This window comes from Eretmochelys imbricata, chromosome 5 (assembly GCF_965152235.1).
Source record: "Eretmochelys imbricata isolate rEreImb1 chromosome 5, rEreImb1.hap1, whole genome shotgun sequence".
NCBI classification, from domain to species: domain Eukaryota; kingdom Metazoa; phylum Chordata; order Testudines; family Cheloniidae; genus Eretmochelys; species Eretmochelys imbricata.
Window position 1 is genome coordinate 21,262,026 of NC_135576.1, and position 24,019 is coordinate 21,286,044.

General features: G+C 40.6%; 1 protein-coding gene across 7 annotated transcripts in view; it reads left to right on the forward strand.

Moving 5' to 3' along the window:
* The window catches only part of NEDD4L (NEDD4 like E3 ubiquitin protein ligase), a 363,163-nt gene that overhangs the window by 69,698 nt on the left and 269,446 nt on the right, over positions 1 to 24,019 (forward strand). For all 7 annotated transcript variants that reach the window (XM_077816704.1, XM_077816707.1, XM_077816708.1 and 4 more), the window contains exon 2: positions 11,052 to 11,125. In XM_077816704.1, the coding sequence (XP_077672830.1) occupies positions 11,052 to 11,125 (74 nt within the window). The remainder of the gene's footprint in view (positions 1 to 11,051; positions 11,126 to 24,019) is intronic.

The following is a 24,019-nucleotide window of genomic DNA, read 5'->3' on the forward strand; positions in this document are numbered from 1 at the left end:
CAGACTTACTCAAGCCTGTCCTCTGTAAAATGGCAAGATGAATTATTAAAGTAAAAAATAAAGTTGTGCAATCTGTTAAGAGGTTATAGATTTTTTGCTTCCTGCTAAAGAATAACTTACCTGCCATTTTTAGGGCTGCAAGAGTACATAACTTCATGTTAATCATTGGTCAAAACAAAACTAAAATTAAACGTGCTTAGCAATTAAATTCAGCTTGAATGTCTAACCAACATTAAACACTTCATGGTTGCAGAGCTCTACAGGTTGGATGGATAGACTGCATGCATACACAAATGTGCACACACAGAGAGAGTTCTGAAAATTGAAGAGACAATAGTTAAAAAGATAAAAGATTAGTTAGAAATTTTAATGTTATGTGTTAAATTATATGGAATTAGAGCAAAATATTGTATATGATTCTTCAGTTGATGTATTTCAACTGGTGTAGTTTAATTCTGAGTCCTGTTCCAGAGCCTAGTAACAGAAACTCTCTAATACTGCAGTGCAGAAGAGACAAGTACAACGCCAGGTTTTATTCCATGCCAGGGCTGGTTTTAAAGGGCTTGGGGATAGCACATCCAGTCCCTGCAGTTGCTCAACTGCAACTCTTAACTGATTAAGGAGTGGCACTGGCTGGCGTTTTAAGAAGACCTTGCAAGCTCTGCTGGCTGGTGGATATAACATTGCACTCTCAGGGCAAGGAGGATTAAAAAGGTTAGAAAATTCCTGTGAGGTGTTGGGATTACCTGTATTTCTAAAGGAAGAAAGGATAGCTTTGGGGTGAGGGCTTTTTTTGTTATGTGAAAAATGTTTGTGGTAAATGTATAGTAACAGAATGGCAGGAGCCGAGTTGAAACCTGCACAGGGGTTATGAATGTATTTTCCGTAAGATAAGCTGAATGAAATGCAATATAGGAATTGTCCGACTGGGTCCTATCCAAAGACCATTTCATCCTGTGGCCTGTCTCTGGCAGTAGTCAGTACCAGATGCTTAAGAAGAAGATATAAGAATCCCACAGTAGACAGATGTGGGATAATCTGCCACCTGCATTAGTTCTCATTCTGTTGTCTAAGAGAGACATTGGCTAAAGACCTGAACCATGAGGTTTAATATCCTACTAGAAGTTTTGTTAGTAGTAACAGCTTGGAATATGACAGGTTTCAGAGTAGCAGCCATGTTAGTCTTTATTCGCAAAAAGAAAAGGAGTACTTGTGGCACCTTAGAGACTAACAAATTTATTTGAGCATAAGCTTTTGTGAGCTACAGCTCACTTCATTGGATGCATTCAGATGAATCCGATGAAGTGAGCTGTAGCTCACGAAAGGTTATGCTCAAATAAATGTTAGTCTCTAAGGTGCCACAAGTACTCCTTTTCTTAGTACAATTTATGTCACTCTTTTGAAACGTTTTTTGTTTTGACTGCTTGATTTAGAACAATATTAAACTTTGAATTACAAGGCTTTTATAAATACACAATTTGTGCAGCTGCTGTTCACCAGTTCTACAATGTGTGATGATGGGAGACGCAGCTATTCCAGAATGTAACTAATGGGGGAGGGGGAGAAGAAATTTTGTGCAAAAAACAAGATGAAGAAGTGTATTGTTAATGAATGATGAAAGTTTGCCTAGTCAGCTGTGGATGAGAACTTCAGGAGGAAAATAAAGGCTCAAGTATAGGAAATCTTTTTGATTACAACTGCAGATATGTTACCTTTCTCTAACCAGAGATGTTGGGAGGGGTGGTAGGAGACAGACTTTAAATTAACAATGATTTTATAAGCTTATTGTTTTGCTCTCCACTTTATAAAGGAGACCCCCATAATTAGGATAGTGCTTAGCTTTTTGTTATTAATTTTTTTGTTTGTTTTTGTAACCTCCCTTGCTATCTTCATCAACACTGAATGAATCAAACCACCTAAAGTTCCTAGGTATGTGCTCCTCTGCTATAGAACTGTTTTTCTAAAAAGGCTTATGTGTAATTGAACAATATGTTAATGAGAGATATTTTACAAAAATTTGAGTATTTTACTTTTTGGTAAATTGCTATATTTTTGTTCGAAAGTAGTCTTAGAAATGGTTTGGCCTGTTACTTATTCTTGTAAAATGTAATTTAAATTAAACGTTACCCAAATGAAACTCTCAAAGTAGTTATTACCAGGACCGGCTCTAGGAACCAGCAAAGCAAGCACGTGCTTGGGACGGCACAATTTCGGGGTGGCATTCCTGCCATCCTTTTGGGGGGGGCAGTTATGCTCTCAAAGCTTGGGGAGGCAAATTTTTTGCTTGGGGCAAAAAATCCTAGAGCTGGCCCTGGTTATTACAGTGTCTTTGTGCATTGTTTGGATGTTATCACATTTTGTTCACGTGAAGAACCGGTTTTGGGGAGAAGGAGCAGAGTAACTGGTATAGGACAAGAAATCCCCAGATATGGCCTAGCTCTGGTGTTCAGAAACTCCTAGAGCACATAAGGCCAGGAGGATGCTGACACTGGTTTACATCAGATTTAAATTTCACTTATGTAAAGAGTAATTCATTATTTCTTGAAATGAATAATGTTCTACAGTCTACTCTTCTAAACTCACCATAGTTTAGGATCCTGTTAACTGTGGGCTTTGAACAACACTCAAATATTTTTGTTTTTACAAAAAGAAAAATTGTATAAAAAACTAAAATTTCTAGTTAACAGATGACAAAAGCTTAAGGAAAAAGGGTAGGGTGTATGTGAGTGTTTGAGTGTGCGCAGGTGTGCAAACTTTTAAATGCTTTGTCCATTTAAAAAAAGGAAAAAGCTAGGCAACCATAAATTCTTGGCTTTCAAATGTTTAGCTCCTTAAAAATACTCCAGAATTCTCTAAGATACAATATTCTATCTTTTTATCCCTAAAGATGTAGATTTGTATTTATAATCTTAACACTATCATAAAGTTCTTTTTTCAAACATCTTTTGGTCTTTCAATAAAGACAAACCAAAACAACATATTAGTTATACCAATGCTTCAGCTGAGGAACTAAGGCAAAGTAGCTATCACCTCTCTAAAAGAAAAGGAGTACTTGTGGCACCTTTAGAGACTAACAAATTTATTTGAGCATAAGCTTTCGTCAGCTACAGCTCACTTCATCGGAGCTCACGAAAGCTTATGCTCAAATAAATTTGTTAGTCTCTAAGGTGCCACAAGTTCTCCTTTTCTTTTTGCGAACACAGACTAACACGGCTGCTACTCTGAAACCTATCACTTCTCTAACCTCTTTCCCAGACATGGTCTACACTACAAAGTGAAGTCAATGTAAGTTGCATTGTATCTATACTCAAATTTGTCTCTGGTTGACTTAAACTTCCCATGGCAAAGATTCAGTAAAACCACCTTTCCAAATGGTCTAGAGCCATGGTTGACCTACTGAGGTGTGAGCGTAGATGCTGCATGACATTTGTTGACGCTAAAAGTCCTCCAAGCAGCTGTGTCACAACGTTGTGTTCCCTAAAACAATGTCCACTCTGGTCACAGTTTTAAACTCCACTGTGCAGGGGTCACGGAGATCAGAAGCCGGTCCCTGCATGTTTTTGAAATGTCTTTGTCTCATTGTCCATCTTGACGAGAAAAGCTAGCAACTTACCCTTGTTGGGTACAACTGCCTAACTGACCTTACTGGCTCCATGCACTAGACGTTCCTGTATGGAGTAGACAGAAAATATTGGATCTCCTGGGTCTGTGGGGAGAAGAGGCTGTGCAAGCAAGCACAGCTATAGATCAGCCCTAGAAACATGGACATCTACAAGCAGATTGCTTGGCAGTTGCAGGCAAAGGGGTATGACAGTGATTAGCAGCAACGTTGTGTGAAAGTGAAAGAACCGCACCAGGGATACCACAAGGCCAGGGATTGCAACAATAGATCTGGTGCTGCACTGTAGACTACTTCTACAAGGAACTGCATACTGTACTTGGCAGAGACAATACCACCTCTCCACAGAGCATTGTGGATATGCTGGAGGAATCTGAGCTAGAGATCTCTTCTGTGAACAGTCAGGAGGAGGAGAAGGGGGGAGACATGGCAGGTGACTCCAGCAATGCCCGAAGCCAGGACCTATTTGAGGTGTAGCCAGTCCTGCCAGGCGAGTGCAGATGAACCTGATGAAGGGGAAGGGAACTTGAGTGAGTATGTGTGTGCATGCATTTCTCCTTACAGTGTTTAAAGATGGTGCCGGGCCCATGTCTGTGTGTCTGTCTGTGTGTCTGTCTGTCTGTCTCTCGTGTGTGTGTGTGTGTGTGTGTGTGTGTAGATATAGTGCCAATATACGTTGACACTTCCCTATACTCATACCCGTGGAATAAGGATTGAAATATTATTATAGCTTCATGCAACTGAAAATCCTCTTCTCTCTTCCCCTACTTCTCCTTTCCCCTGGCAGGGTGTATGCATCCTGGCTGGGGCTGCAGAGTGCTATTGTGTGGAGGTGCTCCAACACTGAAGCTTTTAAGTATTTCTTATTAGAAGTGTTTATGGGAATAACAGAAGGGAGTTTTTGAAACTTACTTTTCCCTCTCCCTTGCAACTGTAAATCTGATGCTATTTCTGGCACGGTGACCTTGGGGGGTGCCCCCGTCATGCCCCGATGAGGAGGAGAAAGAAGAGGACTAGAGAGGACATGTTCTTTGAGATCCTGCAAGCCAGCGCTGTATTGGATTGCAAATAAAGGGCTTGGAGAGCCAATATGACCAATAGTAGGGAGAGAGGAGGACAGGAAACAGGCCTAGGAGTCCTACCAGGACAAGGAGAGGAAAATGCACTAGGTCATAGTAGGTCTTCTCAGGCAGCAAACCCAAAAGCTGCAGACCCTGGTTGACCTACTGGTCCAAAAATCATAGTCTTCACCGTCTGCAGTTCTTGGAGAACCACATGGTGTTACGCCCCCCACATACACAACCACATACGTTACGCTCCTTGGGACAGCAAGGAGAACCACAGCTTTACATATGCTGACCTCTGAGAACTATATTTGGTGTATATGTAGCCACAACAGACTATGTTTGTGCTACATATACACAAATGGATGTAAATGTTTACTCCTTTTCTTATTTAAAAGTTTCACCCCCATTAATTTGTTAAAAAAAATTGTATAACATTGGATGTGGGTTTTTGTTTTTTGGGTTTTTTTTGCACATTGATTTTTCTGCACTGTTTTTCCACGCAGTAGAAGTCTATTTTTGGAAAATCAAATCTTCTAGTTTTACAGCAAATATTGCAGAATGCAAACTGTACTTGTAAATGTACACCGAGCACCACATAATTGATAGCTTCAGGAAAATACCCAGTCATAGCCATAAATATAAAGTAATCACTACACTGTTAGAAGCATCCAAAACTCCAGCACAGAACACGACTGTGGCTGACTGGTAAAGTGCCTTATAGTGATACTGAGCTCCCTGAGGCTAACAAAGAGAAGGTTATAGAGTGGAATCAAGTCATGCCTTAAGGTAGCTACATGGGGAACAAATGTTTAATAATCATAGAACTGAAAGGAACCTTGAGACGTCATCTAGTCCAGACCCTTGCACTCCTGGCAGCACTAATTATATAGACCATTCCTGACATGTGTTTGGAGATTTTTAAGAGCAGTTTAGACATTGGAGATTCCACAACCTCCCTAGGCAATTTATTCCGGTGCTTAACCACCCTGACACTTAGGAAATTTTTCCTAATGTCCAACCTAAACCTCCCTTGCTGCAGTTTAAGCACATTGCTTTTTGTCCTATCCTTTGAGGTTAAGAAAAACAATTTTTCTTCCTCCTCCTTTGTAACAACCTTTTACATACTTGAAAACTGTTATCATGTCCCCTCTGTCTTCTCTTTTCCACACTAAACGGACCCAATTTTTTCAATCTTTCCTCATAGGTCATGTTTTCTAGACCTTTAATCATTTTTGTTGCTCTTCTCTGGACTCTCTCCAATTTGTCCAACTCCTTCCTAAAATGTGGTGCCCAGAACTGGACACAATACTCCAGTTTAGGCCTAATCAGAGAGTAATAGAGCGGAAGAATTACTTCTCGTGTCTTACTTACAACACTCCTGCTAATACATCCCAGAATGATGTTCGCTTTTTTTTTTTTTTTTGCAACAGCATTACAATGTTGATTCATATTTAGCTTGTGGTCCACTATGACCCCCAGATCCTTTCCTCAGTGCTCCTTCCTAGGCAGTCATTTCCCATTTTGTATGTGTGCAACTGATTGTTCATTCCTAAGTGGAGTACTTTGCATTTTTCCTTATTGAATTTCATCCTATTTTCTTCAGACCATTTCTCCATTTTGTCCAGATCATTTTGAGTTTTAATCCTATCCTCTAAAGCACTTGCAACCCCTCCCAGCTTGGTATCGTCCGCAAACTTTATAAATGTACTCTCTATGGCATTATCTAAATCATTGACGAAGATATTGAACAGAACCAGACCCAGAACTGATCCCTGCGAGACCCCACTCGTTATGCCCTTCCAGCATGACTGTAAACCATTGATAAGTACTCTCTGGGCTCTTCAGACTAGCAAAGAACAGTATAACAATACCATTGCTGGAAGTTGAAGCTAGACAAATTCAGACTGGAAATAGGGTGTAAATTTTTAACAGCGAGGATAATTAACTTACCTATTTGAACATCTTACTAAAGGTTGTGGTGAATCACTGAGAACTTTTAAATCCAAGATTGGCTGTTTCTCTAAAAGATATGCTCTAGGAATTATTTTGGGGAAGTTCTATGGCCTGTGTTATATAGGAGGTCAGATCAGATGATCGCAATGGTCCCTTCTGGCCTTGAAATCTAAGAATTAACCCATTGTTGTATGGGTCATAAGTGATGATCTCTTTAGCACTCTTTACTGACTCATAGTGCTATTTAATGGTAGTTTTGGTAGAGCCAGGAAATGGAAACTTGTGTGTTATGCTGGGAAATGCAGACTATTAATTTATCACTTTTGAGGGTCTCAAAGCTCTATATTTAACTGCCAAAAAAAACATACTCCACTTGATTTTTGTATATCAATAATGACAGTTACAAATGTCTTTCCTATAGTTTATCCTTGTCATGCATTACCTAAAACTCCTTATTGCGAAAAGTGCATTGCTTTATGGAGTGGTGCCTTTTTGGAACATCTGTTTTTAAAGACATGCACCCGGAAGCAGTATAGTGAAGAAAGAGTGTACTTTTTGAGGTCCAATCAGGAAGAATGGTGGGACAAGTCTTTGTCTTTGAGGATTTACTCTCATTCAGTTTTTCCATCCAGTGTGAGGGAAGCAGAAGGATAAGATTTCAGTGAACACTGCTGATCTAGAATGTCATGTGGCACATACTATCAAATATCATATTAGTATATTTCCTCTGTTGAGGAGACTCCGGCAGAGGCAGTGAATCAGGTTAATAAACTTTTAGCCATGAAAATCAAATCTCCCCCTCCCAACTCCCCCTCCCCCAAATCTTCCATTTCAAATTAGCACAAGATGTACACCCTTTGAAGCCAATGAAGAGACTCCAGCTGACTTCAAAGGAAGTTTTATCAGGCCTTTAATTTGTGACAATCTCATAAGAACAACACGTCCTTGTAAGATTGGTTATTGCAATTCCTTCCTAGGAGGATAATAGTACTTCAGACGGTAGCAGACTGTTTAGCTCACTAATTTGAATGACCACTATTGTATTATTTCTGCTTTTCTGTTTGGTACATAGAACTTAAACTTCATGTTCATTTGGAGAGGGAAAAAAAAAAAAGCAAATAAACTACAATGTAATACAAAGTTCACCTTGCCCCTTGCAAACAATGGGCGTATCAAAAGTATCTTACTGGCTGATCAATTAAACAGAGTTGTGATTTGTTTGAGAATTCAGTTTAATTGCATAAGCTGGACCTTACTAAACTTTTTTTTTTAAATTGTTTCATGTTTCTATGAAAACTATAACCAACTTCGAGCACAGCTATGTGCGATACCTGTGCTTCTTGGGGGACAAAGACTGGCAGGTCTGAGACCGTTTCTCTCTCTTAGCACACTGTGGGTCAATCTTTAGCGCTATGCATTGTCTTGTGTGTGCTTTCTTTTAAAGATGTCAAGAGAGGCTGAGTGCAGCACAAAACCTCTAAACCGTGCATTTAAAGCTTCCATTTAGCACAGCTCTTGAACTGGTGTGCTTTGGGAGTTGCTGAGTCCCATCCATTACTTTAACTTTCTTCACTTGGGAGAATTTCAAAACTCCTTTGAGTGGAATGATACTTTATAGCATGTATTTAAGTGTAAGGAGGGGCAAAATACCACCACAGTATAAAGCCCAGTCACTTGCTGACTTTAGACATAATGGTGGAAACCTTAAATAACAGTCGTGAGTTCAGGTAGCTGTCTCACTGTAAAGTCCTGTGTGACTGTCTCTCACTACTTATCAACCTTTATCATGTCTTTAACAATGATGCCAACCGTAAGCCCTCTTGTACAGTTTATCCCACGATTATTTCCTGTCATTCTTCCATGCCTGCTCCCTTTTCTTGAAAGAATCTTGTGCTTATCTGCATGGGCTCCATCCATTCTAAACTGAAGTCACTCTTGAAGACAGTCTCTGTTGTAATGCCTATAAGAAAACTAGGGACACCTCCATCCTTGTAAACAAATTAGGATATGTAAAATACACCCAGTTCAATATCTGGTAATGTAACTGTCTAGAAGCTACTTGCCCACCCACTGTTTTGGTCATGTTCCCTGTTTAGATTGTAAATTCTCTGGGTCAGGGATCATACTTCCTCAGTTTGGAAAGTACATAGCATGCTGTGAGTGCTGTTGGAAATCAGTAATAATAAAATGAAAAGTCAAAACTCTGTAAGCTTCGGAAAGGTATATAAATCCTCAGGCTTTTGGTTGTGAGGCATCCTAACTATGGAGGGGGAGGGAGGGGATTACAAGGAAGCTTTCCCTGTGGGCAGGTTATACAATCACAGCCTCTGCTGGGTTTCTTCCTTTTGAAGCATGTGACTCTGTCTGCTGTCCGAGGCAAGATACTGGTCTGCTTTTAGAATGGACCTCTGGCTTCCTAATCACATGGAAGTCTTAAATACAGGTTTAATGGATGGATTCACTTTGTCAGCTTTCTAAAACAAATTGAGTAGGCATAATATGATCACGATAGTACAAACCTGTGAGAAATTCACTGGTTTCTGAACAAGCTACAAGCAGCGGGCGTCTCAGTTACAATAATTGAACCTTAGGGTCATCCACTATTATAAGGTGGTTGCATGTAAAAAAAGTGAAATTGTACATATGATGGCAAAACCAGTTTCAATGGAATCTTTCCCCAAACTGTTTGTTTGTATTACTGTAACACCTAGAAGCCAGGCCCCAAGCAACATTTAGCTGGGCACAGGGCAAACACATAACAATGGGCTGCCATTCCATCCCACACATATACAGAAGCACAAACATATTCCCCGAGATTATATACATAACACTAAGTCAAACTTAAATGTCCATAATTTAGCCTGTCTCTTTTTTCTTCATGGTGAAGGGCTTGTGGCCCTCTTGCCGGGCCCTCCCTTGGACCGGGCCCTGGTAAAGTATATCCATTTCCCCTCCCCCACCACACGTTACTTGGGGCCTGTCTAGGAGCCTTAGTCATGCACCGGGATGGTGTACAAACACAGAAAGACGCCCTCCCCCCACCCCAAAAGTGTCTGCCCCAGGGAGCTTGCAACCTAAGACGAGACAATAGGTGGACACAGGCAGATGGGGAGTACAATGAAACAGTGAGATAATATTGCTCAGTATGACAGACTGGTCTTAGCACACGAACTGCCTAACTGTTACCAAGGGTTTTGTAGGCATCGCTGCAAATGAGAGTATTTTTAAGGAGGGGTTTGAAAGAGGATTCTTTTCATGTTGCTGACAACCTTTTTATTTTAAAAAGGCTGGCCAAAGCACAGTGCACAAAAAAAGCAGTGTCAATATTGATGTTTAAAGACAGTAGAATGTGTCCGCATGATCAACTGCTGTGCAAAGTGATGAGCTGGTAATCTGCGTTTTCTGAAACTGCCACACCGGTCTCTGAAAAGTTATTTTTAAGCTTTGTATCGGCCAGAACACAGAATGTCCTTTATTTCAGTGGTTTTCAACCTTTCCAGACTACTGTACCCCTTTTAGGAGTTGGATTTGTCTTGCATACACCCAAGTTTCACCTCACTTAAAAACTACCTGCTTACAAAATCAGACATAAAAATACAAAAGTGTCCCAGCACACTATTAGTAAAAAATTGCTTACTTTCTCTGTATGAAATTTTAGTTTGTACTGACTTTGTTAGTGCTTTTTATGTAGCCTGCTGTAAAACTAGGCAAATATCTAGATGAGTTGATGTACTCCCTCGAAGACCTCTGTGTACCCCCAGGGGAACACATACCCTTGGTTGAGAATCACTGCTTTATTCCTTTGCTTTTGGGAAATCTGGGGGTGGGTGGGTTGGAAATCAAGATAATAAATACTTGAAATTTTGTACCATATCTAGATCTCACTTGCTGTTTCTGTGTGTTGTTTTTCTTTCCTCATGCACTGGTACTATTAAATACACATTATTTGATTAAAAAATGATAAAAATGTCACTATTGGCAATTAATACCAAAATAAATGTCCTTTTCAAAATCATATGACCTTATATTGAAGAGATGAACTTGAAATCTGAGAAGCAGGAATTCCTGTGGAAATTCTCTGGATCATTTGAGATTTCAAATGGCCCTCTTATGCAAATAATCCTTCCCACCCCTTCTCCCCCTTTCAATACTCTGGCAGTTATATTCTTGCCAGCTTTTACTATGGCTGAACTCTCTGTTTGGCACTGTTCTCTGGGAGCTGAACTGTAGAGCTCCCTCCATAAGGCTTTCAGAATTTAACTCAGGATTGAAAAATAGACCAGACTCCTTCTATTCAGAGACTCTCAATTCTTTCATGTTTGGGAAGTAGTGATCTCAAGTACCTTCAAAGATCACTTGTATTTGCATGAGTAAAACACCTTTCTTTTTCTCTTTCTTTCCTATTTTATTAGGACGAGTCTCGACTCCTCAGAGTTAAGGTTGTTTCTGGCATTGATCTAGCAAAAAAAGACATCTTCGGAGCCAGGTATGTGTGTTGCATAAAAATTTATAGTACGGGCACCAGAGCAATTTTATAGCTGTTTATAAACACAGTGAAAGATTCTGTGATGTGATTGCAACTGATGTAGATCATGGGATGTCTGTTAGGAGGCTAGCAAGCAATTTAGTCTCACACCCTCTGGGATGGGCCTTCCCACACCACAGAGTAGTGTTCTCCAAGTTTGTTTTCTGCCTCTGCGATAAGCACTACGCAAGGAGGTAGCTCAAGTTTTGGTAGTGGTTTTAGATACTGTATTTAAGATGACTTTTTTTTTTTCTTCCCCTCTGATTTTAAGAGGGGCAGAAGGCATGAAGGATGCAGTAACTCACTTTAGTTTCTGATAAAGCATCATTCCTACTATTGGTTTCAGCAGCAGTTGTGCTGGTAGGATTGTTGCACTGTGATTTGTTTTTGTTTTTGTTTTTTGGGTGTGTGGGGGCACTGTGGTTAGGGCAGTCAATCTTATCTAGATGTCACTGGTACAGTTCCTGTATACTCTGCCTTTTAAAAAGAAGGTGGTTTGAAGGGTTTCCCCACCCCAGTCCATGTGGGAGAAGACTAGGAAGTGTTAACATGAAAAGAACAAGGAAGAGATCATGCTGCTGATTTTGCCAAATAGGAAGCCTTCGCACTCCACAGGAAGGGCCTGTTTAATAAAATGCAGATTTAGTGAAGTGAAAGATTTATCAGGCTGAGGAGTCAGCACTTATGCAGCCATTTCACAGATTTTTCTGGTTTTTTTCCCCACCTGCTAAGTGTTTCAGAAATCACTGGAATATGCAGGCTCACAGTTCAGTTAGGGTGAGAATTACAGAAGTTTTTCAACTGAAGACGGTGTCTGGATGAAGAGAGAGAGCCTGCCAGAGGGCATAAGCCAATTTTCACACAAGTGGCTGCTACCTGTCAATCAACAGAATGTGACCAGACCATGGTCTGCACTGATGTAACCCCAAACAGGGTGACAACTGGCAGAAATGAAAGCTGTGGTTAAGTGTTTCTGATGAAAAAGTATGGAAAGGCTGCTTTGCTTACTTCCAAGTCCTTTCCTTTTAACAATTTATATATTCATATACACTTTTTTGCTCCCAGCCTCGTCTTATGTTGCATGCACTAAACCAGTGGTTCTAAACTTTTTTTCATTTGCAGACCCCTAAAAAATTTCAAATTAAGGTGTGGTTCCTTTGGAAATCTTAGATGTAGTCCACGGACCCCCAAGGGTCTACAAACCACAGGTTGAAAACTACTGTTCTATGGTAACTGACAACCTTTTACGGATCTCCTAGATGCAGATTGCAGACTTCCAGGGGTCCGCAGACTATAGGTTAATAATCACTGCACTAGACAGCCTGAGCCAAAACTTGCAGTCCTGAAGGAGTGTCCACTTAAACGTAAAAACTCTCTCTCTGAGAAGTGATATTTCATGAACGACCATGCGAATTAATAGGATGGGCATATTTGAGAATTTTTGGAGTGTGCCTAGAAGGTAAACAAATCCAAACCTCTGGAGACCACTGATAGTGAGGGAGTGAATTGTAAAGTTAAGGACCCTTCACAGAAATCATTCAGCCAGCAACCCCCTTTTCAAGTCCCCTTTAAACTGAGTAGGTTCTAGCTCGAGTATCCCTGCAGACTTCAGACATGTTGCATGAGGAGAGAGGTAGTTTCCAAGCCATTTAGAGCTTTTTAGGTTAAGACCCACAGCTTGAATTCCATCAGAAAAGTTACTGGCAGCCAGTTTAGCGCTGACGGTAAAGAAGTGGACTCCATTACTCAAGTAACTCTAGCTTCTTAATGTATTAATGAGCCTCCCTATGGATTATTTTGTGTTTCTTTAATTATGCAAAACTGTACTCCATAAGCTTGATTATCTAGTTTGAAACTACTTAAAAGCAGTAATTGAAGGTTTAATTACCTTTTGATTTTTGTGCGTGTGAATCTTGCAACAAACATTCCTTTGGTAGATGTGTGCAGAATGTGGTAAGACAAAGCCCTTTCTTTCTCCCCTAAAATTGCTATTTGAAATAGATTTTGACTGCTGACCATAAGCAACAATAAAGTGGCTCATATTTAGAAGTGATCAGATACATAATGCTTGCTGAGTAGATTAGTAGCACTACTGTTAGTAGTGTTGGCTAACTTGCACTACCGGCGTACAATTGCTTGCATATCCCCCATTAGCCTTTATCTCATGGGAGGCCTTTCACCTACTCTTGCAGCTGAGGGTGAGATGCTGCAGTAGCAAAGGGAAGAGGGAAAAGGGGAACACATTCTGGAGGAGGGTGTTCTGGAGAATGGAGAAAACAATTTCCATTAAAAAAAATTGAGAGTAGAACTATATTTTGTTAACTTTGCGTTCTCATCTCTTTAATTTGGCCTCCAACATTTTTGTACTGGTATAGACAATGATTGGCTTCATGTATTTAACTGTCACAAATGAAGAAACTAAATCTGGCCAAGTTTTAACTAAAGTTGACCATTCATGTAGTTTATTTAAAAAACAAAACAAACTAGTGTTTGGGTAGGCCAAATTCTCTTATCATAGAGAATGTTAGTGTTGGGGTGTAGTGGCAAATTTAAAAAAATCTGAGGAAAATGAAAAATTTTTTAGCATACATGTAATTCTTTACAGGATACATGGGAAGTTTATAATTGAATCCCTGGAACTGTAGTATCTCATCAGCCAAACCTCTCATATTTAAGATGCCTTAATCAAAAGAAAATCTGCAGTTTGCTGAAGAATGGATAAAACTCAAAAATCAGTGTTCTATCTGTGAGTTCAAATGCTTAAACTGTGTGAATTGGCAAAGCATTCTATTGGTATGGCCCTTAAATATTTGAAGTAACTTTAGCTTAGTGAAAACCGTACTGGACTTGAGACAAAACCGTTGAAAACATAAGTTGGAGTATGTTTTTAACTTTGTTTGAAATAGATATTTGCTAAAAATGATATGATGTGGCAACATACATTATCAATTTTACCGAAATGCTTGCACTGCTGAGCTGACAAGCTTTTCAGAAAGCTTTTTGTGGGAAAATTTTTTTTTAAATGGACTTGCACTTTCTGCTGATAGTTTTATAGTCATGGTGCTTGCCACAAATATCCGTATAATTCCAATGTAATTGTTAGGCATACCTCCCCTAAAAATGATCATGCTGATAAATTTGTGTTGAGTTAATCAATAATCAATGAGGAATGGAACTCTACATTACTTACGGTGTAGAACCTAATTTCAAATAAAAGTGGCTGGAGGAAAAGTGTGAAATTCTAAAGCTTGTTAAATTTTCTGAAGCATGGCATATGTGTCAGATCTCCTAAAATAGCACTCAAATAGTCATATCAAAGAGGGTGGTGTTCTGTTGGTAGTGGGCGGGAGGGGAACACGCACACAGCATAACTCTGTCGCCTGTTAAAAAAAATAATTTTTTTTTTGGGAGGGGAATCGTGATGGGATAATCTTTCAGCACTCTGTCACTGGTTCAAATCTTGTCAAACTCGGTCGGCAGCAGCTGAAAGCCATTGTGACATATTTAGTTTTGTGAAGTCTGTGGATATAGCAGTCTAGCTGCTGGGTAGTAAGTGTCCATGTCATGGAAAAGCCCATCATGCTTGCCACCCTTTTCGGCAGACTCAGAGAACTGAACTGAGTGGGCCACGTAGCCTGAACCATCCTCTTGTTCATAGGTGGGAGAAAGCACAGAGGTGGAGAGCAATGAATCAATAGGGTGGAGGTAGGAACAAAGAGGGAGTTCCACAAATTAGTTCAGTGCCTTTCTCCAGAAAGATCTCTGATAGTGCCAGGTTCTATTTTGCAGACTTCTGGTGTAAATGCGTGTGTCGATGTCTATTTTGTATAGCGTGCTGAACCCACACTCATCGTGTGGCCCAATCTCTGCAGTGCAGGAGTGGGGGTGCTTGTCCTCTCTCCCCCATTAAGAGGTGGACTGGTGGATGTCCTCTTTATCTCCTCATGTGTTCCAAGCCTGCGGAGCCTCTACCTCCCCTTCTCCTGAGTGCAGGCACCTGGTGGGTGGACTCTTTCCTCTGGCTCCCCCATTGGCTAAGTCTGTCTCTGTCTCTGCCTTTCGGCTGGTGAGTGGAGCTCTTATCTGGGCAGCCCCATATGGGAATGAAAGGTGGGGTGGGTGAAAGCAGGGGCTGTGGAAAGCCATTTAAAGTGGGAGGCATAGATTCTTTTCCTCCCACCCCTGTCTGATGCTCCTTGTCCCCTCTCAGGTGCCCTTTCCCATCAGCAGCTTGACACCTCTGGCCCATGAGCCCCTACAAACCCGCCCCCCCCCCCTTTGTAAAGGGAAATTATGCCTTGTCAATCTACTAGAATTCTTTGAGGAAGTCAACAAGCACATGGACAGGGGGAATCCAGTGGATATAGTGTAGTTAGATTTTCAGAAAGCCTTTGACAAGGTCCCTCACCAAAGGCTCTTAAGCAAAATACGCTATCATGGGATAAGAGGGAAGGTCCTCTCCTGGATCATTAACTGGTTAAACATAGGAAACAAAGGGTAGGAATAAATGGTCAGTTTTCAGAATGGAGAGAGGTAAATAGTGGTATCCCCCAGAGGTCTGTACTGGGACCAGTACTGTTCAACATATTCATAAATGATCTGGAAAAAGGGGTAAACAGTGTGGTGGCAAAATTTGCAGACGATACAAAACTACTCAAGATAGTTAAGTCCAAAGCAGACTGTGAAGAGTTACAAAGGTATCTAACAAAACTGGGTGACTGGGCAACAAAATGGCAGATGAAATTCAATGTTGATAAATGCAAAGTAATGTGCATTGGAAAACATAATCCAAACTATACATATAAAATGATGAGGTCTAAATTAGCTGTTACTACTCAAGAAAGAGATCTTGGAGTCATTGTGGATAGTTCTCTGAAAAAAATCCACTCAATGTCAAAAAAGCTAACAGTGTTAGGAAACCATTCGGAAAGGAATAGGTAATAAGATAGATAAATATCATATTGCGTCTATATAAATCCATGGTACGCCCACATCTTGAATACTGTGTGCAGATGTGGTCACCCTATCTCAAAAAAGAAATACTGGAATTGGAAAAGGTACAGAAAAGGGTAACAAATATGATTTGGGGTGTGGAATTAAGGGGGGATATGGTAGAGGTGTATAAAATCATGACTGGTGTGGAGAAAGTAAATAAGGAAGTGTTATTTACACCTTCTCATAACACAAGAACTAGGGGTCACCCAATGAAATTAATAGGCAGCAGGTTTAAACCAAACAAAAGGAAGTGTTTCTTCACACAACGCACAGTCAACCTGTGGAACTCTTTGCCAGAGGATGTTGTGAAGGCCAAGAACAGGGTTCAAAAAGGAACAAGATAAGTCCATAGACGATAGGTCCATCAATGGTGACCCTATCCTCTGCTTACCAGAAACTGTGAATTGGCGACGGGGTGGATCACTTGATGGTTACCTGTTCTGTTCATTCCCTCTGAAGCACCTGACACTGGCCATTGCCGGAAGACAGGATACTGAACTAGATGAACCTTTGGTCTGACCCAGTATGGCTGTTCTTATGGCATGAGGATCTGCTGCTGTTGTACACATGAGCACTTTTGGGTGAACTGACACCCCCCACCCCCCTCCAAAGGCTCAGTTTAGAAGATACAGGGAAAACGTCATTCCATTATGATACACCCATCCCATACCCTTGTCACTACAGGATATCACTCCCCGTGTTGGTGGGGCATCATTGCTCACAGATACTGGCTGTATATATCATGTGCTCTCTGGATGACTGAAGGCTGTCAATTTCCCTGAGCTTTCTTTCTGTCTCCTTTCAAAAGCGAAAAATCTTGTGTGAGGAGGGCAGTCAGGTGACCTACACTAAATATTGATACACGTATTATCTCTGGAATGAGTGACTCATAAAGTGTTTAATGAAATGGTATTTTGAAAACCAGCATTAGAACTGCATAATTACAGTCAGAGTAGCTGATAAGCTACTTCAGGGTTGTCACAGCAGTATTTAATACTGGGGCACAATAATGTGAACACTACTGTGTGCCTATGAAAGGTGCCTTATAAAACATGTTACATCTTATATATACAACCATCTCAATGGGCTTTCTTTTAAGTATTTAATATCAGGAATTACTGCTATGGGTCATCTTAATTTTAGACATTAAAAATGATCACTTGCAAATTGTTGGAGTTTGAAAGTCCTCTTTTTCCACTGATTACTTCTGAAGAAAATCACTATCATTTGGAGTACTTGAGAAAGTATTTTAAAACAAAAGTTGGACTCCACAGTTTTTTTTTTTTTTTCCTTAAATGAAAAGCTGTAACTGCTTTTGGTCTGTGGTATTGCAGTTAGGCTGTAATTCAGGATATTGGAGAGCTGTTCAGTTAAGGTGACCCATTGTACAAAAAAAAATACAGATTGGCAGTTAGAATAGCCCTCATCATTGACATAAGAATACACTCCACTGGAATGTAAAGTTCCGTTTCATAGAGGTAGCTAAATTGGAGTGATTTCTAGGTGTGCCAGATTTCTTCCTAAGCAATTTTGTTAACATTGAAATAACTGTCTCATCTTTTTTGGTCTGATCAGTATGGCACAGTTTAAAAAAAAAAGCGCACAAGGGATCTTATCTATATAACAACTTTTAAGTATTGTAAATCGATGTCTCATGAAGCTCCATCCTTTTGGATGGAACATTGCTAGCTATGCACTGGGCAATAAGAGAATGTTAATTTCCACGAGCAGCTTTGTTTTTGTGTAACCATCATTGCATGAGCAACTTGAGGTTGCTATTGAAATTAAAGCATTATGATTTGAATAACTTTTTAATTCCATCTCTGAAAATGATTGTTACCTTAAATCTTTGAGTTAAATTATTGAAGGAATTCATACTCTTGTTTATCATCCAGTGCAAATTATAAAGCCATGAGTCATAAGCATGGTACACACTGAAAACAGTGCTGTATTTATTTTTTTATGTATGTATTTGTATTGTGATAGTGCCCAAGACTTCAGTCAGGATTGAAGTCCTAGTGGGTTAGTCACTGTACAAACACATGGTTCCTGCCTCAGAGAGTTTGCAATGTTAAAATATAGTCTCATGTCCTGACAGTGTTGTTTACTAACATTTCAGTGATGTGTACATGATCTTCTCATCCTTTTCTCCCTTGTCACGCCCCCCTCAACCCCCCGTGATTAATTCCCCCATTCACTGCTTAAGTGAGGCTGCTGTGGTGGTTCTGATGACTCTCCCAGTAATAAGTATTTACGGGATCATGCTGTAAATCTGTTTTCTAAGTATATGAATAAAACAGATTTGATCTATTTTTGGAAGTGTGGAACGTAACTCTATTAATCTAGGTGTTGTCTATGTGGGGATTCATAACTATAGTGGAATTATTATACTGTAGTTTTGCCAGTGAAATTATTCTGCTATGGCTAGGCCAATCCATTTCCTCATGTAGACAGGCCTTTAATGTAGAGGTATGAGTGCTTAGCAGCCCCTGAAAGTTAGGGCCCCTGTTGCTAGTCCAGTGCAATACTTTGTTAACTAGCTCATAAAACGAGATCATCGTAAATCACATATTGCAATTCTGAGTGATTTACTTTATGTAGTTCCTCTCCCCTGCTGTCTTGTTTTTACGTCATGTAAAATTTTATAACTATTTTTAAAAATTGTTTATTACAAAAAAACATTTTAGGGATTTAACGTTTAGTCATCTTAATTCAGAATTAAAAAGTTGTTGGGTATCTACGACATCTCTGAGGATGGAATTTGGTTGGATGTATTGCTGGGTTATTTGGCATAATTTTGTCCACTTTTCAATTTCTTTTCAATGTGTTTTCCAATTTCTCTCATTTACATAGGAACAAACCAGAAATAACCCAGCTGAAGTCAGGGTAAAGTGAGTGTAGGAGAAGATCTCAGAGTAACAGCCGTGTTAGTCTGTATTTGCAAAAAGAAATGGAGTACTTGTGGCACCTTAGAGACTAACCAATTTATTAAGCTCATGCTCAAATAAATTGGTTAGTCTCTAAGGTGCCACAAGTACTCCATTTCTTTTTGTAGGAGAAGAGAATCAGGTCCTTGGTTTTTATCTGCCAGCACAAGATCCTCTCTCCTCTGTGTTTGTAGAGCTCATTGCTAGTCTGTGCTACAAGACCTCATTCATTTCACAAATGCATTCTTACTCCTTTCACAAGCCCCTTCTGATATCTTGGCTCCATCTGGAGTTTGCTGCTTTTGACCACAGCATCACCGCAGCGCACTAAGAGTAGAGATGTTTTCCTTCCTCAACAGCATTCAACACAAGCAGAGAGGAAGTAGCCAATGGTATTTCTTTGTTGTTATAGAATATCAGGGTTGGAAGGGATCTCAGGAGTCATCTAGTCCAACCCCCTGCTCAAAGCAGGACCAATCCCCAACTAAATCATCCCAGCCAGGGCTTTGTTCTGTCATCTGCCACCACTGAGAACAGCCTAGCTCCATCCTCTTTGGAATCCCCCTTCAGGTAGTTGAAGGATGCTATCAGATCCCCCCTCACTCTTCTCTTCTGCAGACTAAATAACCACAGTTCCCTCAGCCACTCCTCATAAGTCATGTGCTCCAGCCCCCTAATCAAGTAGCACATGTATAACTGAGAAAAGAAAACTTGGCTCACAGGTGATAAAGATGACAGATATTTATACCTTTATATTTACCAGGGCTCCCATCATTGTTAGTTCTGTTCAAATAATGTGCAAAGAAGCCTGGTATGAAGACCCCAGAGGTCATGTTACCTTGGAACATAATTTTTAAATACACAGTTCTTCCCACTGTTCATTTCCTCTTACATAATAAAGGACTGCAGAAGGCAATTGAGTGACGTGAGTTAGTGTCAAGAAGTTTAAACTACTTGCCTACACAAATTCCTTTTTTAAAATGCACTAGTACACAAGAATTAGCTGTTCAGAACACCCTAATAAGCAACTTCTGTACAGATTATATTCATGGGAGCCTGAGCTCCCTCTGGTGGCTAATTTAACATATACATTTGTCTTTTACTTTAGCTAAAATACATTGACTGACTTTTAATAGTTAACGGTATATTCAAATCCTGTTATTAATTGTCCTTGCTAGTATGAAGACTTCTTGAAACTAAAACAAGATTAACTCAAATTAAGCATGATTTTTTAACAGTGAGGTTAATTAACTACTAGAAAAATTTACCACGTGATGTGTTGGATTCTCTATTGCTGGAGATTTTTAAACCAAGGTTGAACTAGAGCATTTTCTTTTTCTTAAATAAACAACCCCCCCCCCAACCAATCCTCCCAAACAACAAGAAAAAATCAACACCCCCCCCCATTATCCCTCACTGATTGGTATTACATTAAAAAGTGGTTGTATTTTTATTTTTAATGCAACCAAGCTTTCTGTAAAACCCCATCCAAACAGGAATTAATTCAGGAAAGGCCTATGGTTTTTGTTACTCAGGAGGTCAGGCTAGATGATCCCTTCTGACCTTAATTCAGCAAAATAACATAGTCATATGGGGTGTGTTAAAAAATATTCTTATAACCATTATCTTTGGACATGAGGGATTGAGCAAAAACACCCTCAGGACAATGCCAGGCTGACAAAAAAAGAGTAAGTAATGCTGTCAACATAACATTGTAGTATCACAAAACAGAAAATATTTGAGTGACTGTTTGTGATTCTATTACAGTATTTAGCCTAGAGGGCCTTTCTGCAGGTGAGGCAAAAAGAAAGGCTATGTCTACAGTGCAATTAGATACCTGTGGCTGGCCTGTGACAGCTGATTCAGGCTTCCCAGGTTTGGACTGCAGGGCTGTTTAATTGCGGTATAGACGTTCATAGGGTGACCAAACAGCAAGTGTGAAAAATAGGGACGGGGGTGGGAGGTAATAGGAGCCTATATAAGAAAAAGACCCCAAAATCGGGACTCTCCCTATAAAATCAAGATATCTGGCCACCCTAGATGTTCAAACTAGGGATGGAGCTGAGGCTCTAGGACCCTACAAGGTGGGAGGGCCAGAGCTCTCCAAGCCTGAATGTTTGCATTGCAATTAAACAGCCCCTTAGCCCAGCCCAGACAGCCTAAGTCAGCTGGCATGGGCCAGCCGCTGGTGTCTAACTGCAGTGCAGATACACTTAAAGTGTACAATTCTGCAACCCTAACTCAAATGAGTAATTACTTACATGAGTAATGATTGAATCCAAGAGGACTGCTTGCCTAAATAGTAATTATTTAAGTAGGATTCGACAGGCTGAGACCCTGAAGCGTGAGCTTTAGGAACATAAGATATAACCTGGAAGCCCCAGGCTATTGAGCTCTGTCCCCCATCATCACAAGCATCCCCGTCATACAATTGCACTCAAAAATTTGCCCAGCTCTCTCTCTTAAAACTGAGTTGTTTGCCCCTACAGCTCCTCTTGGGAGGCTGCTCCAGATAAAATAGGAATTAACTGTGTTTAAATTTAAAACAAACGCACAAAAAGAGCCCTAGTCAAAGGTTAAAATGAATGTGCAGAGGTTTGAATCGAGAGTGCATGCACAGAAGGAAAAGGAGTGGGGTGGAGAATTGAGCATGGGTGTGAGCAAAGGTTATTTTAAAAGAAGGTAAGATATTCAAGTTATCTAGCCCTTGTAAGTACATGATCTTTACCAGTATTGTCTGCCCTCCTCCTCCTCTCACCCACTATTCATTAAGCCCACTTGTGCATCTGGTTATAATGGGGGGGTTGGTTGGTGTTTTGTTTTTTGAGGTAGGATGGTGATGGCTAAGCACCACTTTGGGATTCAGGAGAGGTGGGTTCAGTTCCTGGCTCTCCTATGCTTCCTGTGTGAACTTGATCTCTATACCTCAGTTCCCCATCTGTAAAATTGGGATAGTACTTCTTTTTTTCCCTGCCCTCTTACTGGTCTGTTATATGGGGCAGGACTGTCTTTTACTATGTTTGTATAGTGACTAGCACAGTGGAGGCCCAATTCTGATTGGGACTTCTAAGCACTATCGGATCACAAATAATTTGATAATCAGTTATTCCGATCCACCTTTCAACCTAGCCATTTGTTGTTTGGCAGATTTCTTAGGGACATTGTTGCAGAGGTCAGTGCTGAAGAGGGAATTGAATGAGGGCACAACAGTGGCTTTAAGCTAAAAGAAGTGCATTCAAAGGGGCAGCATGGAAGATGCAAGCATTTATGCAAGAAGCTGAAAAACGGGTGGTCGAGACTGGCATTGTGAGTGGAGGGGGAATACCACTCATTCGAAAATTATGACTGATAGTAAAGTTAGTGATGTGTGAAAGAAATCTATTTTTAGAGATTGAAAAATGCAGGTTAATTCTGGCTGCTGTAAAAGAAGGAAAAAATAAGAAAATTTGACAGCCATGGAGGTTTGAGGTCAATAATAAGGTCTAGATACGTATGTATTAAATTTACACTCTAGTGCAGGGGTTCTCAAACAGAGGGTCACAAGGTTATTACATGGGGGGTTGTGAGCTGTCTGCCTCCACCCCAAACCCCGCTTTGCCCCCAGCATTTATAATGGTGTTAAATATGTTAAAAAGAGTTTTTAATTTATAAGGGGGTTGCCCACAGAGACTTGCTATGAAAGGGGTCACAGTACAAAAGTTTGAGAACCACTGCTCTAGTGTGTGTCTGATGGTATTACATTAAAAAGAGGTTGTGTTTTTATTTTTAATGCAACAAAGCTTTCTCTAAAGCCCCATGTGCGCTCTTAGACTCAGATATTAAGGTCAGAAAGGACCATTATGATCATCTAGTCTGACCTCCTGCACAATGCAGGCCACAGAATCTTACCCACCCACTCCTGCAATAAATCTCTCACCTATGTCTGAGCTATTGAAGTCCTCAAATCATGGTTTAAAGACTTCAAGGTGTAGAGAATCCTCCAGCAAGTGACCCGTGGCCCATGGTGCAGAGGAAGGCGAAAAACCCCCAGGGCCTCTTCCAATCTGCCCTGGAGGAAAATTCCTTCCTGACCCCAAATATGGTGATCAGCTGACCAGCCAGGTACTCAGGAAAGAATTCTCTGTAGTAACTCAGATCCCACCCCATCTAACATCCCATCCTAGGCCATTGGGCCTATTTACCATGAATAGTTAAAGATCAATTAATTTCCAAAATTATGTTATCCCATCATACCATCTCCTCCATAAACTTATCGAGTTTAATCTTGAAGTCAGATAGGCTCTTTCCCTGCCCTACCCCTGCTCTAGCCAAGCCAGCCTGTCCCCCCTCCCCATCTGCCCCCTTTGCCAGGGTTCTGTTGCACTTTAAAAGTTGGGTAATGCAGAGATGGGGCTCATGATCCATCGTCTATAGCCAAGCTCTACGATACAACCGCATTTGCTCCAACCCCTCAGACAGAGACAAACACCTACAAGATCTCTATCAAGTATTCTTACAACTACAATACCCACCTGCTGAAGTGAAGAAACAGATTGACAGAGCCAGAAGACACCTACTACAGGACAGGCCCAACAAAGATAATAACAGAACGCCACTAGCCATCACCTTCAGCCCTCAACTAAAACCTCTCCAGTGCATCATCAAGGATCTACAACCTATCCTGAAGGACGACCCATCACTCTCACAGATCTTGGGAGACAGGCCCGTCCTTGCCTACACATGGCCCCCCCAACCTGAAGCACATACTCACCAGCAACCACACGCCACACAACAGAACCACTAACCTAGGAACCTATCCTTGCAACAAAGCCTGTTGCCAACTGTGTCCACATATCTATTCAGGGGACACTATCATAGGGCCTAATCACATCAGCCACACTATCAGAGGCTCGTTCACGTGCACATCTACCAATGTGATATATGCCATCATGTG